This window comes from Dermochelys coriacea, chromosome 19 (genome assembly GCF_009764565.3).
Source record: "Dermochelys coriacea isolate rDerCor1 chromosome 19, rDerCor1.pri.v4, whole genome shotgun sequence".
In the NCBI taxonomy this organism is placed as follows: Eukaryota; Metazoa; Chordata; order Testudines; family Dermochelyidae; genus Dermochelys; species Dermochelys coriacea.
The window spans coordinates 5,233,160-5,246,237 of NC_050086.2; the positions used below are offsets into that span (position 1 = coordinate 5,233,160).

General features: G+C 45.1%; 1 protein-coding gene across 2 annotated transcripts in view; it reads left to right on the forward strand.

The window, feature by feature from the left end:
- Positions 1–13,078, forward strand: part of CSMD2 (CUB and Sushi multiple domains 2) — a 567,571-nt gene that overhangs the window by 448,326 nt on the left and 106,167 nt on the right. For both annotated transcript variants that reach the window (XM_038377510.2, XM_038377512.2), the window contains 4 exons: positions 910–1,113; positions 1,964–2,088; positions 7,590–7,686; positions 9,205–9,309. In XM_038377510.2, the coding sequence (XP_038233438.1) occupies positions 910–1,113; positions 1,964–2,088; positions 7,590–7,686; positions 9,205–9,309 (531 nt within the window). The remainder of the gene's footprint in view (positions 1–909; positions 1,114–1,963; positions 2,089–7,589; positions 7,687–9,204; positions 9,310–13,078) is intronic.

A 13,078-nucleotide genomic window follows, 5' to 3' on the forward strand; every position in this document is an offset into this window, starting at 1 on the left:
GTGCAAGGACTGATCTATCTTGCCACCCAGACAAGCTTGACTCTGTGACAGATGGTGACTTTACTCAAAGAGCACAAAATATTGAGGTTACTCCCAGTCCCAAAGGAGCAGTCACTTACCTCAGGTCAATTTGCACCTTCGATTTCACACCAAAGACAACGCTTGTAGCCAATCCTGTAATAAACTAGCTAAAGATTTAGTCAGTAGGAAAAAGAAATGAGTTATTTTAGAGGTTAAAACAGACAAATGTGCACACACAAATGAGTTGCTGTCTTAGGTTTCAGATGGTAAAGAGCTGCTGAAATATGCCAGTTTTATATGTCCATTAGGGCTAACCTAGGTTAATCCTGGGGATCTCTTGCTTATGTTTAGGAATCTTTGTCCCTTAGAGTCCAAATATCATAAAAAGACCCTAATTCCTTCTGGTCAGGGAGTCCAAGCTCATGAGATGAGCACTTCTGCACCTAAACTCTTCATGGATGGGTGGGAGGAGAAATTGACAAAGTTTTTGTTCCACAGTGGCCCATTTGGATTCAGTAGTCCTTCCTAGTGGCCAGGAGATAACACCTTCTGTGGGAATCCAGCATTTTGCATTAGTTGAAGCTTTCCCCCCCCCCCCCCCGTTTGGTGAATTACATAGTTTCAGAACAAACAGTTCACAGCTATAGAGCGAACACTTGAGAATTACCTTATAGCATGGGATACAGATATTATAAGTAGGACTAATACAAGCAGCATCCTACAAGCATACCATAAAGTCTAATTATAGTAATTATACTAATCCACAGGCGAACCCAACTGGTTTCCAACTAAGCATTAGTCTGTGTTCAGAGAGCCCCGGGGCCTTGGCATGAGCTGGCTCGGGGTCTCCTAGCATCACACTAAAATTTCCTCCCTCTGTGTTCAAAGCGGTTCCTCGCACCAGTGCCACACAATGCAGCTCCGTGCCAGAACCCCGCTATGGGAGGAGGATTGGCAGTGATTTCTCTGTCGGGGCCATTGTCCGATTCGAGTGCAGTGCCGGATATGCTCTCCAGGGCTCCTGGAGTATTGAATGCCTGACTATGCCGGGAGCGTTAGCTCAGTGGAATGTCTCCGTGCCTACCTGTCTTGGTTAGTAAACCTGGTTCAGTGGGGCATAAAAGGGGAAGCAAGGTTCTCTGCATACCTAGCTCTTTGTATTGCTTGTCAGAAAGCCCTATAGAAAGTCATGGAAAACCATTCCCTTTCTTTAGGGGTTTTTTAACAGAATATTGAATTCTATGGGAAGGTTATAATCACCAATAGAGCGGATATCATTCTCTATTAAGGACTCTGCTCCTGCTCGCCAAGTGTGCCAGTGTAGTGCCCAGCACAACTGGCCTAAGTGGGAAGGTCTAAGTGGCATTATGCCACCTTTCTTACTACCCTTCACAATGCTGGTGGCTAACCAGGCCCTCCTGTAAATTAGACCAGCCTTAAGGCTGTTCTAACTTGCGCCCAAAGATCATGGTTTCCACAAGATCTGTCCACTGATCTGGATTGCTGAAATGTGGTGCACTCCTTCCCCATCCCCACCAACCCCCGATTTGGGGCCAAGATCAGGTTCCCGTTGTGCTGTACTGTCAGGAACAGAGTTGCAACCCTGAGGGTTTTATCTGAAAATCACTTTCTTAAGTTTCAGAGTAGCAGCCGTGTTAGTCTGTATTCGCAAAAAGAAAAGGAGTACTTGTGGCACCTTAGAGACTAACAAATTTATTAGAGCATAAGCTTCCAAATGCATCCGATGAAGTGAGCTGTAGCTCACGAAAGCTTATGCTCTAATAAATTTGTTAGTCTCTAAGGTGCCACAAGTACTCCTTTTCTTTTCACTTTCTTAAGTAATCCCCCAGTCTCAGGTACTTTTCTGCCCCTACCCAGTGAAGTGTTGGTATTAAAGCTGAGCTCTCACACATTCACGTTCTCATTTGCTTTTTTTTTTCAGTACCTTGTGGTGGAAACTTGACCGAGCGTAAAGGCACCATCCTTTCCCCTGGCTTCCCTGAGCCCTACCTGAATAGCCTCAATTGTGTGTGGAAGATAACCGTCCCTGAAGGAGCAGGAATACAGGTACCATATTAAACAGCTGTCACTGCAGCATGATATTGAGAGAAGGCACATACTGTATCTAGTGCACTTGTAGAGGTCAAGTACCATCAAGTTGCTGCTACTCAGAAGAAGGAGATCAGTGTAATGTGTCATTCTTTTCTGGAATCAGACATTCATTTTCACCAAGGCTGCCCAAGGTGGGTGAGATTTCAGTGGGAAGATTACTACATGGGGAAGTTGGCTGGCAGAACTACAGAGGGATAATTAAACCGCTGTAGCTATGCTAATATAACTCTCTGTGTGGATGCTCTATTCTGAATAAAAGTGAGTCTTTTTTGGTGTAGCTTACGTTGCCTAAAGCAGCCACATGGTGCTTAATTATGCAGGTTTAAAGTCATATAAACATTTAATCCAAAATAAATCATTTTTAGTCTGGATTCGATTATCTGCACAGGGACTATACTGACATAGCTAGAGTGGTATAATTCTACCACTGTAGTTCTAGTGGTCAGTTTCTCCATGTAGTGTTTTGGTTTCTCTGGCATTTATCCGTCCTCCACAGAAAACCTGCCACAAACCTGAGGAGACTGAGAATTAAATTAATTCAAAACACATCACAGAGAGCAGTCCCTTAGATAAAATTCCCATCCTTACAGGAAGGTATCTCGCTACATGTAACACTGGCATCAATTGATGCAGATAAGATGGATTCATTTAATAGGTTCATTCATTCCAAGAGACTGATAATCAATGGGCTTCTTTCTTCTTCTTTACACCATTTTATCTGCAGGGGTTTTGTTTATTAAAAGCTCTTATTTTTCTATCAGGCAATAGGTTAATAGAGGGCTTTTCCTCTCTCTCTCTGCAGCAGTCATAGCTGTTGGCACACACAGTAAATGTATGTCTTATGACATGTTTGTTCTGACTTCAGGTACACTTTTATTACCCTGTTCCTACGTGCTGCAGATCTGTGTCTGACACGAAGCGACCAGGCTGCATTCTGACCTCTGTGACTCCAGTGTAAATCTGAAATGATTCCATTGACTTCAGTGGAGTTACTCCAGATCTACAGTCGTGTCACTGAAATTAGTATCTTGCCTGACCATGGCCTGTCACATCAGTGACAGTTTGTTAACAGGCAGAATGGAGGGAATAAGTGCTCTGTGGCTTCTAATAGGGCTGTCACTGCTTCCAGACTGGCAAATTCCTACTTCTTGTTTTGTATTTTAAGTCCAATTACCAGAATGTTTTGCAAAGCTGCAAAATGCATCACAGATTCCTTCCCACTCATCTGAAATGTTAGCCATTAATACAACCAAATTGCAGGAAGCTCCGTTTAAACATTTAAACAGTTGATGCATTTTGCAAAATGTTTGGGACTCACATTATCAAGAGGTGGTAATTAATTCACAGTTTTTTTTAAAGTGATATCAATTGATTGATTCTTCCTTCCACCACTTTTAATGCAAAGCTTCAGTGAGAATGTTCTCAGCATGTGTAGCCAATCATTGTTTTTACATTCCTATATTGGGGTATGGAAGGAAGTGAATAATAATGTAGGCTGATAAGAAATAACATGTATTTCATTCATAAGAGCTCTCCCCGTGATTTCGTCCCCCCATCATCATAATGCATCTAATAAACCATCCCACAAACCATAGTGGGTAAAACTAGGAAAAGTAATATGAGGGAAATCAGGAAATGATCCAAAAGCCCTTTTTCCACTATGGGTTTATCTACAGGGGGATACTCAGGAAAGTTAAAGTGGATTAGTTAAACCTCACTAAACCCATGTGGACACTCTTATCTAAATTAAAGTGGCCTTAATTCAGTTTATCTTAATTCACTCTGGAAGTAAAGTAATCTAAATTGAACAAAGCCAGTTTAATTCTGAATACAAAATGTCCACACTGGAGTTTAATGTGGTTTAAATAATCCAATTTAAATTCACCCCTTTCCTTAATTTGGATTAATTATCCTGAGTGCCCTGTGTAGACAAGCCCTAAAGGTGACCTGCAAAGAGGAAAAAAAATAAGTTTGGGTTTATGCACATGAGAAACAAAAATCATCTTGCCTCTAAGTGCGCATCAAGTCAGTCATTTCCAAAAGCTTAACCAACACAGTTCAGCATTCAATACCAGGGTGATGCGTTGGGCCCTACCAAATTCACGGTCCATTCTGGTCAATTTCACAGTCATAGTATTTTTAAAATAGTAAATTTCATGATTTCAGCTATTTAAATCTGAAATGTCATGGTGTTGTAATTGTAGGGATCCTGACCCAAAAAGGAGTTGTGGGAGGGTCGCAGGGTTATTGTAGGGGGGTTTTGCGGTGCTGCTACCCTTACTTCTGCACCGCTGCTGGTGGCAGTGCTGCCTTCAGAGCTGGGCAGCTGGAGAGTGGTGGCTGCTGGCTGGGAGCCCAGCTCTGAAAGCAGAGCCGCTGCCAGCAGCAGCGCAGAAGTAAGGATGGCATGGTAGGGTATTGCCACTCTTACTTCTGCACTGCTGTGGCACTGCCTTCAGAGCTGGGTGCCCGGCCAACAGCCATTGCCTTCCGGATGCCCAGCTCTGAAGTCAGCACAGAAGTAATGGTGGCAATACTGGGACACCTCTTAAAATAACCTTGTAACCCCCTTGCAACTCCCTTTTGGGTCTGGGCCCCAATTTAAGAAACACCAGTCTCCCCCGTGACATTTGTATAGTATAGGGTAAACGCACACAAAAGACCAGATTTCACAGGGGGGAGACCAGATTTCACGGTCTGTGATGCATTTTTCATGGCCGTGAATTTGGTAGGGCCCTAGTGATGAGTCATCAGGAAGGGACTGGTCCTTCCCCTTCAGGACAGGCCTCTGCGCCTTGAGCTAAAGAAATAATTCCGTTAGACTGGAGCAGCATTCCTGTCCATGCCAGTCTTCTGAGGGAGCCACAGTGCATTTATGGTATGAGTGGGGATATGGATGATGGATAGATCCACAGCCCCTTCAGTTTTACCCAGGAAGATGCACTCAGAACAAGGGGCAGAGATGCGAATCTAGGTGATGTGACCCCTTCTGCTGAGGAGGCTGGTGCTGATTTGTCATTCTTTTTCTCTGCTGGAAGTTTCTGAACTGAAGAAAAGTTTGCAAGAGCCACTGGGCTTCGATAGGTGGATCATGTCACCAATGAAGTCTGCCTCTGGGAGCTGTCAAGAAAAGGGATGCACGAAAGGGATGCAGAACAAGAGCGATCACTCTGTGTTTGACCCACATAGAAGCAAAGCCGGCATCTAGTTATGCTTAGGCACCCCAAGGCTGTCTCTGCACTGAGGTGGACCACAATGTAACCAGAGTCACTTAGCCCTAAGCACCTTATGTGCCCCACCCCCCAATTACCTCCTTTTGTGTGTGACATGTTCAGAGTTATTAGATACTAATTTAAGTATCAGTTTACCCCCATTTTGTACAACAATTAAAGGTTAAACAACTGTCAAATCAGAGGAGGTGGCGAACCGAAAGCTTTCTTAGCAGCAGTGAGTCAACGGCAGGGGTTTTTATGTAATCAATGCACCAGCTTGCACTTCTGCCATGAATTATTCATTCTGGGAGCAAACCTTCCTGTGAATTAATTTTCATACATGGTAGAAAATAGATGCAGATCTCTCATGAATCCACATCAGTCTAGAATTAGAACCTTAACATGTTTATGGCTTTATAAACATAAATAAAGGCATTTTAAGAAAGCAAAGGAAACCCACTTTCCTTTGTAAAAACATAAGTAATAATTGGGGTGCAATTATGCAGGCTGACAGGTATTGACTCTGTCAGTGTAATAGGTAATGACTCCACGGGGTCATTAGTATTCCAGCTAGATAGACGCCGTTTGTTTAAAAAAATAAGGCTGCAAAGTTATTTTATTATTCAGAGTAAATCAAGCAGGAAAACAGGTTAAACTGCCAGAAATAATGGTTTGATTTTTTAAAAAAAAACTTTGCATTAGCAGGCAAAAGGAACTCAGACATTTGAACTGGATTTCTAAACGCAGAATGTGGGCATTTTAGAGGAAATGGGGGTGTTTTCGTAGGATTTCCAGATGGGCGGGGGTGGGAGGGATATCTGGGACTCTGTGTGATTATATATAAATCAGGATTTGTCGTATCTAAAAGTACTTGCAAGTGCTTAGTCCTGCCAATTGCTTCCTGTTGAGCTCAGTGCTTAAAAGAGTAATTTCATTGAATTTAACGGGACTTCTACTGATCATAAGCATTGGGATTGGTAAGAAGTATTTACATCATCCAAGTGAATAGCAGCAATAAGTATATGCAAGAGCTCTGGAAATGAGAGCGATTCTATCTAGCCAGCTAAAATGCCAAAATGTGGGTACAAAATTCCATGGAGTTAGGCACCTAGATAAATGGTCTGATTTTTGTCAGGGGCTTAGCAACCACAGCTCCCGTAGATTTGAATAGCAGTTGTGGGCACATAACTCCGCACTTTTGAAGATCCAGGCCTCTTGTATAAGTGCCTAAATATGCATTTAGGTGCCTAACTTTAGGCCCCCACTTTTGAAAATTGTAGCCATAGGGTAAGCGTTAAGCCAGGGACAGTCAAAGAATGCTAAGGGTGCCCCACTGCCTTTGACTTTCAGTGGGAGGTGGGCCCCTAACTCTCTTAGGCTGCCTTGAAAATGCCAACCTAGAAGCACAGAGCAACTTGTTTCTCCAGCACTTTGAATTCCTTGTCCCCAGAAATACTGTTAGAATCTGTCTGAAAAGGCATCAAGAGGAAAAAAAAATCCGCAGGTAATTACTGGAGGTGTTCTTGCTGAACAATAGGAGCTATTTCAGAATGCAAATGCCGTATCACCAGCTGTAGCGATTTTATTTATTTGGTGATTTTTGAAGCCCCTGCTCCTGGAGTCATGTGATTACATAAGAATCTCAGTTTTCATTTTTAAAGTAAATTTCCAGCAGTTCTAGTTGTAGGGGAAAGCTTGAAAACAAGACTTGAGTGCACCCAAAAGGCTCAGAAACTGAAGGAAAATATGAAGAACCCCCAATTAAAAATAATCATCATCGTATCATGAGTCTCAAGCCAGTCTCATGATTTCTGATCATGGAGCGTTGGCACTACTGTACATGGGAGCATCTTCCTTCTGAAAACATCATGTTTTAGTGTGAAAACATACAGAACTGCAGGAATTTTACCAAATTGAAGCAAGGGACCAGATCCTCAGCTGATGTAAATCAGCTTCTGAAGTCAAAGGAGATGTGCCAGGTTGCACCAGCTGATGGTCAGGCCCAGCAGGTGGACTGTTGGTTTCCGGTTTCACTGTAATAATTTCACCCAGCTCACTCAGTGACATTCTGAGATTGTAGTTCTGTTAACTTCGGTAATGCATCATCACAGGCAGAATGACAGTGAGATCAAACCACAGGACACATTGTTATCTTTATTAATGGCTCTGTGGTTGGTATTATTTTTGCCTATTAACAACATAGATACGAAGTGAATGATACTCTTTTCTTTTTTAATATTTCAGATTCAAGTGGTCAGTTTTGTTACTGAGCAGAACTGGGATTCCCTGGAAGTGTTTGATGGAGGGGATAATACTGTCACCATGCTGGGAAGTTTCTCTGGTAGGTGACTATTTAAAGTCCTATTTGCAGTATTCAGCAAAGCCCTTAAGCACCAGCTTAATTTCCATTGACTTCAACTGGACGTCAACACCTGCTTAAAAGATAAGCACATGCTTAAATGCTTTACAGACTCGGGACAAATTTAAGCATCTACTTAAATGGGACACATGTGCTTTGCTGAATTGAGGCCTTGGGCTATGGTTGGCTTCAGAAGATGCCAGCAGAGAATCTTAAACATGGCACTGGCTGGTCACCTTTGTAGTGTTATTAGGTTGGTAACAGCAGTACCATGTCGTCTTAGGGAAAATGGAGGAACGTGGTCTAGTAAGTAGGACCTGGGAGTCTGGACTCTTGACTCTTACGCTCCAGTGATGGGACTGATCTGTCACTTGGTGACCTTGAAAAGGTCAGTTAGTATTGCTGAGTGTGTTCACACTAGAGAGCGTCGTACCCATTTTCCAGCAATGCTCCAGTGGTGCAGTAGCAATAGTGTCAACGCTAGTGTCGGGCATAGGTGTTTGTACCACCCTGCTTATGCAAACCTGCCATAAATCCTGCCTGCACTAGCACTCTCACCATTACTAGCATTCCTAAGATGCACCATTGCTGGGTGCAAACAGTTGTGCTGTAGATAAGGCCTCTGTGTCTCATTTTTACTCATCTGTAAAATGGGTACAGTACTGTGGCACTTTCCCTAAACTGCTCTACCAACCCAGTGCTTATACATTGTAAAGTCTGAGATTGCCACCACCTTTGTTAACAGTGAAAACAGGAAAAAGAGAACATCACAACTAACTCAAGTTTTCTCTCTAGACTTGGTTGCTACTATGGTTTCTCCCTCGGTACCACTCAGCCATCACCCTAGATCCTCTCATCCCAGAGAATGAGATTACCTTACATCCAAGTGGGGGTAACAAGTCACCTGCATCACTGAGTCACTAGAACCCTTTTAACCCTTTCCCTGCAGAATCAACACATGGGTGCAGTGTTTCTGGCAAAAACTTGCCGGCAGTTATTCACAGCATTGTGAGATTTAATTGATTAATATTTTTAATGCTTTGAGATCTTCAGATGAAAGGTTCTGGGTCAGATTCATAAAGAGCAGTGGCCACTGCATCCAGGGCTGTGCTCAGTCCCACGTATCAGATAGAAACACTTGGACCTGCCACTTTAATAGCTAACAGACTTAGGGCAGCCCTGGCTTCCCCAGTGACTCAAGCTCTGTTCCCACTCATCCTCATCACCAAATTGACCTCTCAATCCCTCAGTCCGGCTGCTTTCTGGCTGATAAGACTTTATGTGATGAAATGTGTCTCTAGGCTTGGGAAACGTCTTTTCTGTCAGGCGTTGGCTATTCCTCTGCTGGACTTATTAGGACCTGTTCAAATTGAGCGGGGCCGTTAAATTAAAGGACTTTCTGTTCTCAGATTCTTCTCAGATTTATGCAGCAAATCTCGGACTATAAAGGGGAGGAGAAAAAACACCTTTCAGTACCATACATCCCTCCTCTTTTCCCAGGTACGACGGTGCCTGCTTTGCTGAACAGCACTTCGAACCAGCTCTATCTGCATTTCTACTCAGATATCAGCGTGTCTGCTGCAGGATTTCACTTGGAATACAAAAGTAAGCACAGCTCCCAGATGGGTTCCTGGAACAGCACATGCTCTAGCTTTGATCCTGCAGGTCCTAGCATGGTGTGTAAGGTGGTGACAATTCAGTGCAAGTGGAGGCTACATAAGGTGGGTGGTGCAAGTGAGGTTAAGTGCTAGGTTTTGACCCGGTGCTCAAACACCATCCATACCTGCTCTCTTATAGTCAAGTGCACAGGGTGTAAAAGAGGTATTCATGTGGGCATAGAATGGACATGGCCGAGGAGATATTTTCATACATGTGACCCTCACCCTGCTGCTGATGTGCTTAGCTGTGACAAACCCAGTTTAGCGTCGCCTCTGTTACAAGGCAGGAGTAATTTGGCAGACTGCAGATTAATAGATCGGGGTCCCCTGCACTTCCTATCCTGCTCGGCACTTTATACCTTGCACTTACACACACTGTAGTCTACTGCTGCTGCACAGTGTCAGTCCCCCAGTGCATGAATGTTTTTGGTGAGCCTACATGCACAGCTGTCCTCCCACCTTGACTTCCTCCTTGTGCCAGGATGCAAAGATTGTTGAGGGGGCACTGCTGTGTAATAGCACCTGGCCCTACATGGAATGAAAGAATAGAAATGAATGTGGGCTTGTGACAGTGTCTGTCTTAACCCACCTCCCATCCCAATGAACTTTGTGAAGCAGCAAGTTAGATGCTGGCAATGCAGCGATGTGTAGGTGAATATGGCAGGGGCATGCTCATTAATGACTTTCACAGCCTCAGACATCAGACCTGGGAGGCTTATTAGCATGAACTTAATAGAAAGCCCTGAAGAAGACTTTCTTGTCAAAGCAGCTGCTACCCCAGGCAATCTACAGAGTGTCCCATTGCTATTTCCCAGTCTTTTATTGGAAAGATTCAAGTGTTGATGCATCCCCAATCACTGTTAAAGGGTCTGACCACTAGGGATCTGGTGGTAACCCATCAACCAGATGTGACGTAGGTTCGCTTCCCATTCTTGGACCTCCATTCCAGGAGGATATGGGAACATCACATGGGTTTGGACAAGGAGCATAGAGCCATCCATATGAAAGGGGGCCTGGATCATGTGTATCTCTGCAGGACACTGTGTCTGACTAGAGTGGGGGTGGGAGAGATTCTCATTAAAGAGAACAGGCAGGTTTTGATCATGAAGCCAAGGCTTCGTTCTTCCTGCTGCCTGTACTTTGATTCCTCATCTATGACCAGACCTGGTCAATCCAGAAAAGCTACAGCAGGCAACCATGCAGAGGTGGTTGCTTTTACCTCTCCAGCAGGATGGCAGTGGGTGTATGAATGACAGCTAGAGCAAAGTCCAACAACGTAGGAGCTGTAGGTAGCAGAATGATCACTGTTATGAAATTGAAGGCATCTGTAACAGCACTGGAAGCAAGCAGGCTTGTGCATTTACAGTGGAAGTCTGCAACAACCAATCCAGGGCATTCTCCACTGCCTACGTGTGTAGAGGTTAATGTACAGAGATATTCCCACTCTCTGACTCATGCCTGAGTCGGTATCAGCAGCACTGAGCTGATGAAAGATGTGCTGGAACTATTGTTTCCTTTAATGGAATCTTCCTGTGGGTGATGTGAACATAATTGTTTCTTGCTGGACACCCTGTTTTCACAGGTGCTCACAAACATGACTCTTGCCTTCAGATCTCGAGCCAACAGATTGTGGGGATTTTTCTCCCCAAAGCCGCAGATAGATTTCAACTGTCTTTCATTTGCAAAATGTCCACAAAATGGCATAAGGTCCTGTGCTCTACAGGTGCCTATCTGTAGAGACTCTGCGCCCTTGAGAAATGTCTGCTTGCACCAGACTTTCCAGGTTGCTTCTGTTTATGCATCAGAAACCTGTGTGTGCTAATGGTTAAAGCAAAACTGCAGGAAAGGAGGAGGGCTTGGGAGAGGCTAGGACCCTGGAGTGGGACTCAGGAGATGGAGGTTTTGAACTTGCATAAGTCTCTTCCCCTTTCTGTGTCTCCTCCCACCTTTTGTCTGTTTAGTGTGTAAGCTCTTCAGGACAGAGCCACCTCTTACCATGTGTGTTTACACCACACCACCTTGATTTTATTGGGACCTCTAGGCACTACTGTAATGCACATAAATGAGTCTTGATTTTATTTGCATTGTGGCAGCACTAGAAGCCCCAGATCAGGTGGTCAGGGCCCCATTGTGCTATTTGCTACACACACAGATAATAAAAAGACAGTCCCTGCCCCAAACAGCTTACCATCTGAATAGCTTCTCCTTGTAGCCACGCCACTGGCTTGCTCCATGGTTGGGATCCCAAGGGATCAATGTAGTGGCCCAGGAGTCCTGCAGCTCTGTCTGTGACTTATGTGAGCTGATCACTTAATTTCTCTGTGTTTCAGCTCCCCACCTGTAAAATGGGAGTGGCAGTTTGCTATGAGGATCAGTTAATATGTGTAGTGCATGTTGAAATTGTTTGAGATCTTCCTTTGGGGCCAATCCCTTGTGCCAGTTAGGGAGCTTTGACACCCACTGGGAGCAGAAACGGCCCTGTGTTGCCTGGTGTTTGGCACGGTATAATGCTTCACTGTTTCTGCTTGCTTGTTATGGGTAGGTAGTAAGGCTGTTTATTTCTCCCTCCATGGGGTGGTGATCTGTAGAGTATTCCTCGCCAGTGTCTTGGCCAACACTGTGCTCCAGGAAGCTTGGTTACTGTGTCAGGAACCGCTCGTCTGTTCAGAGCACAGCCAGAGGTGGAACCCAGAGCGGCAGATGCTTCAGTGAACTGTTAACCACAGCAAGAGCTGGTGGAGGTGGGCTGGGCGAGTGTGAGCATTCAAGGTGGATTTCTAGATGGTAGCTCATAAAAGGAAATTACCTCCGTATTGCATTCCATTGCTGAGACTCTAAGCTCTTTGGAGCAGGGACCTGGCTTTCTGTTCTGTGTTTGAACGGTGCCAAGCACAAGGGAGCCTGGTCCATCAGGGTGGCTCTTAGGCACTACAGTAATACAAATAATAAGACGTATTATCTGGCTGCCGTTCCCTACCCAGATTCGCTCTCTCTCTCTCTCTCTCTCACCTGGAGACTGTTTGGCATCAGAACTTTGCTCTGTCCACAACCTGGCTCCCATTGTCTAACCCAGATGGCAGCTCCCACACAGCCAGCCAAGCTGGAGAGCTCAATGCCACCTGCTCCGGTCAAGAGGGCCCTGGCCTCAGCAGTTTTGGGGTGGAGATGTGAAGGTCCCAGTTGGCCCCAAGGCTGCCTTCTGTGTCTTTTGGTCTCTGGCAAAACCACAGTTGTGCCCAAAAGCTGTGCCAGGCCCTTCCTGGCCCAGCTACAATTGCCCAGAGAGTGGTAAATGGGACAGCCTCCAAGCTCCCAGCACGTCATCTCACCATTCTTCCATCCCTGACCAACATGTTCCACTACAGAAGCTTCCATAGTAACCGCAGAAGGGTCCAGCATGTCCTGCCGCCTCCTCCACCCTCACCCCCATTTCCTGCTGCTTCTCTTAGTCCCCAAGGTCTTGCACCGATGTGCCCTCTCCCGCTTGTCCTCCTCCATGTTCTCTCCTTGAAGCCCAATGTTCCTCTTGTTACGGCTTGCCTGTCCGCAAAAGACGCTGTCTCTGGGTCTGTGAAAGTGAGACCTGCCACGCAGTCAGCTGCCTGGGACTTGTCATCCCCTCTGGGCTGGCGTGTCTGCTGTGGAGTTGCGAGGAGCCTGGGAAGGAGGGTGCAAAGGATGCTCCCTGGCACGATGAGAAAGGGGCTGGGCAGGCA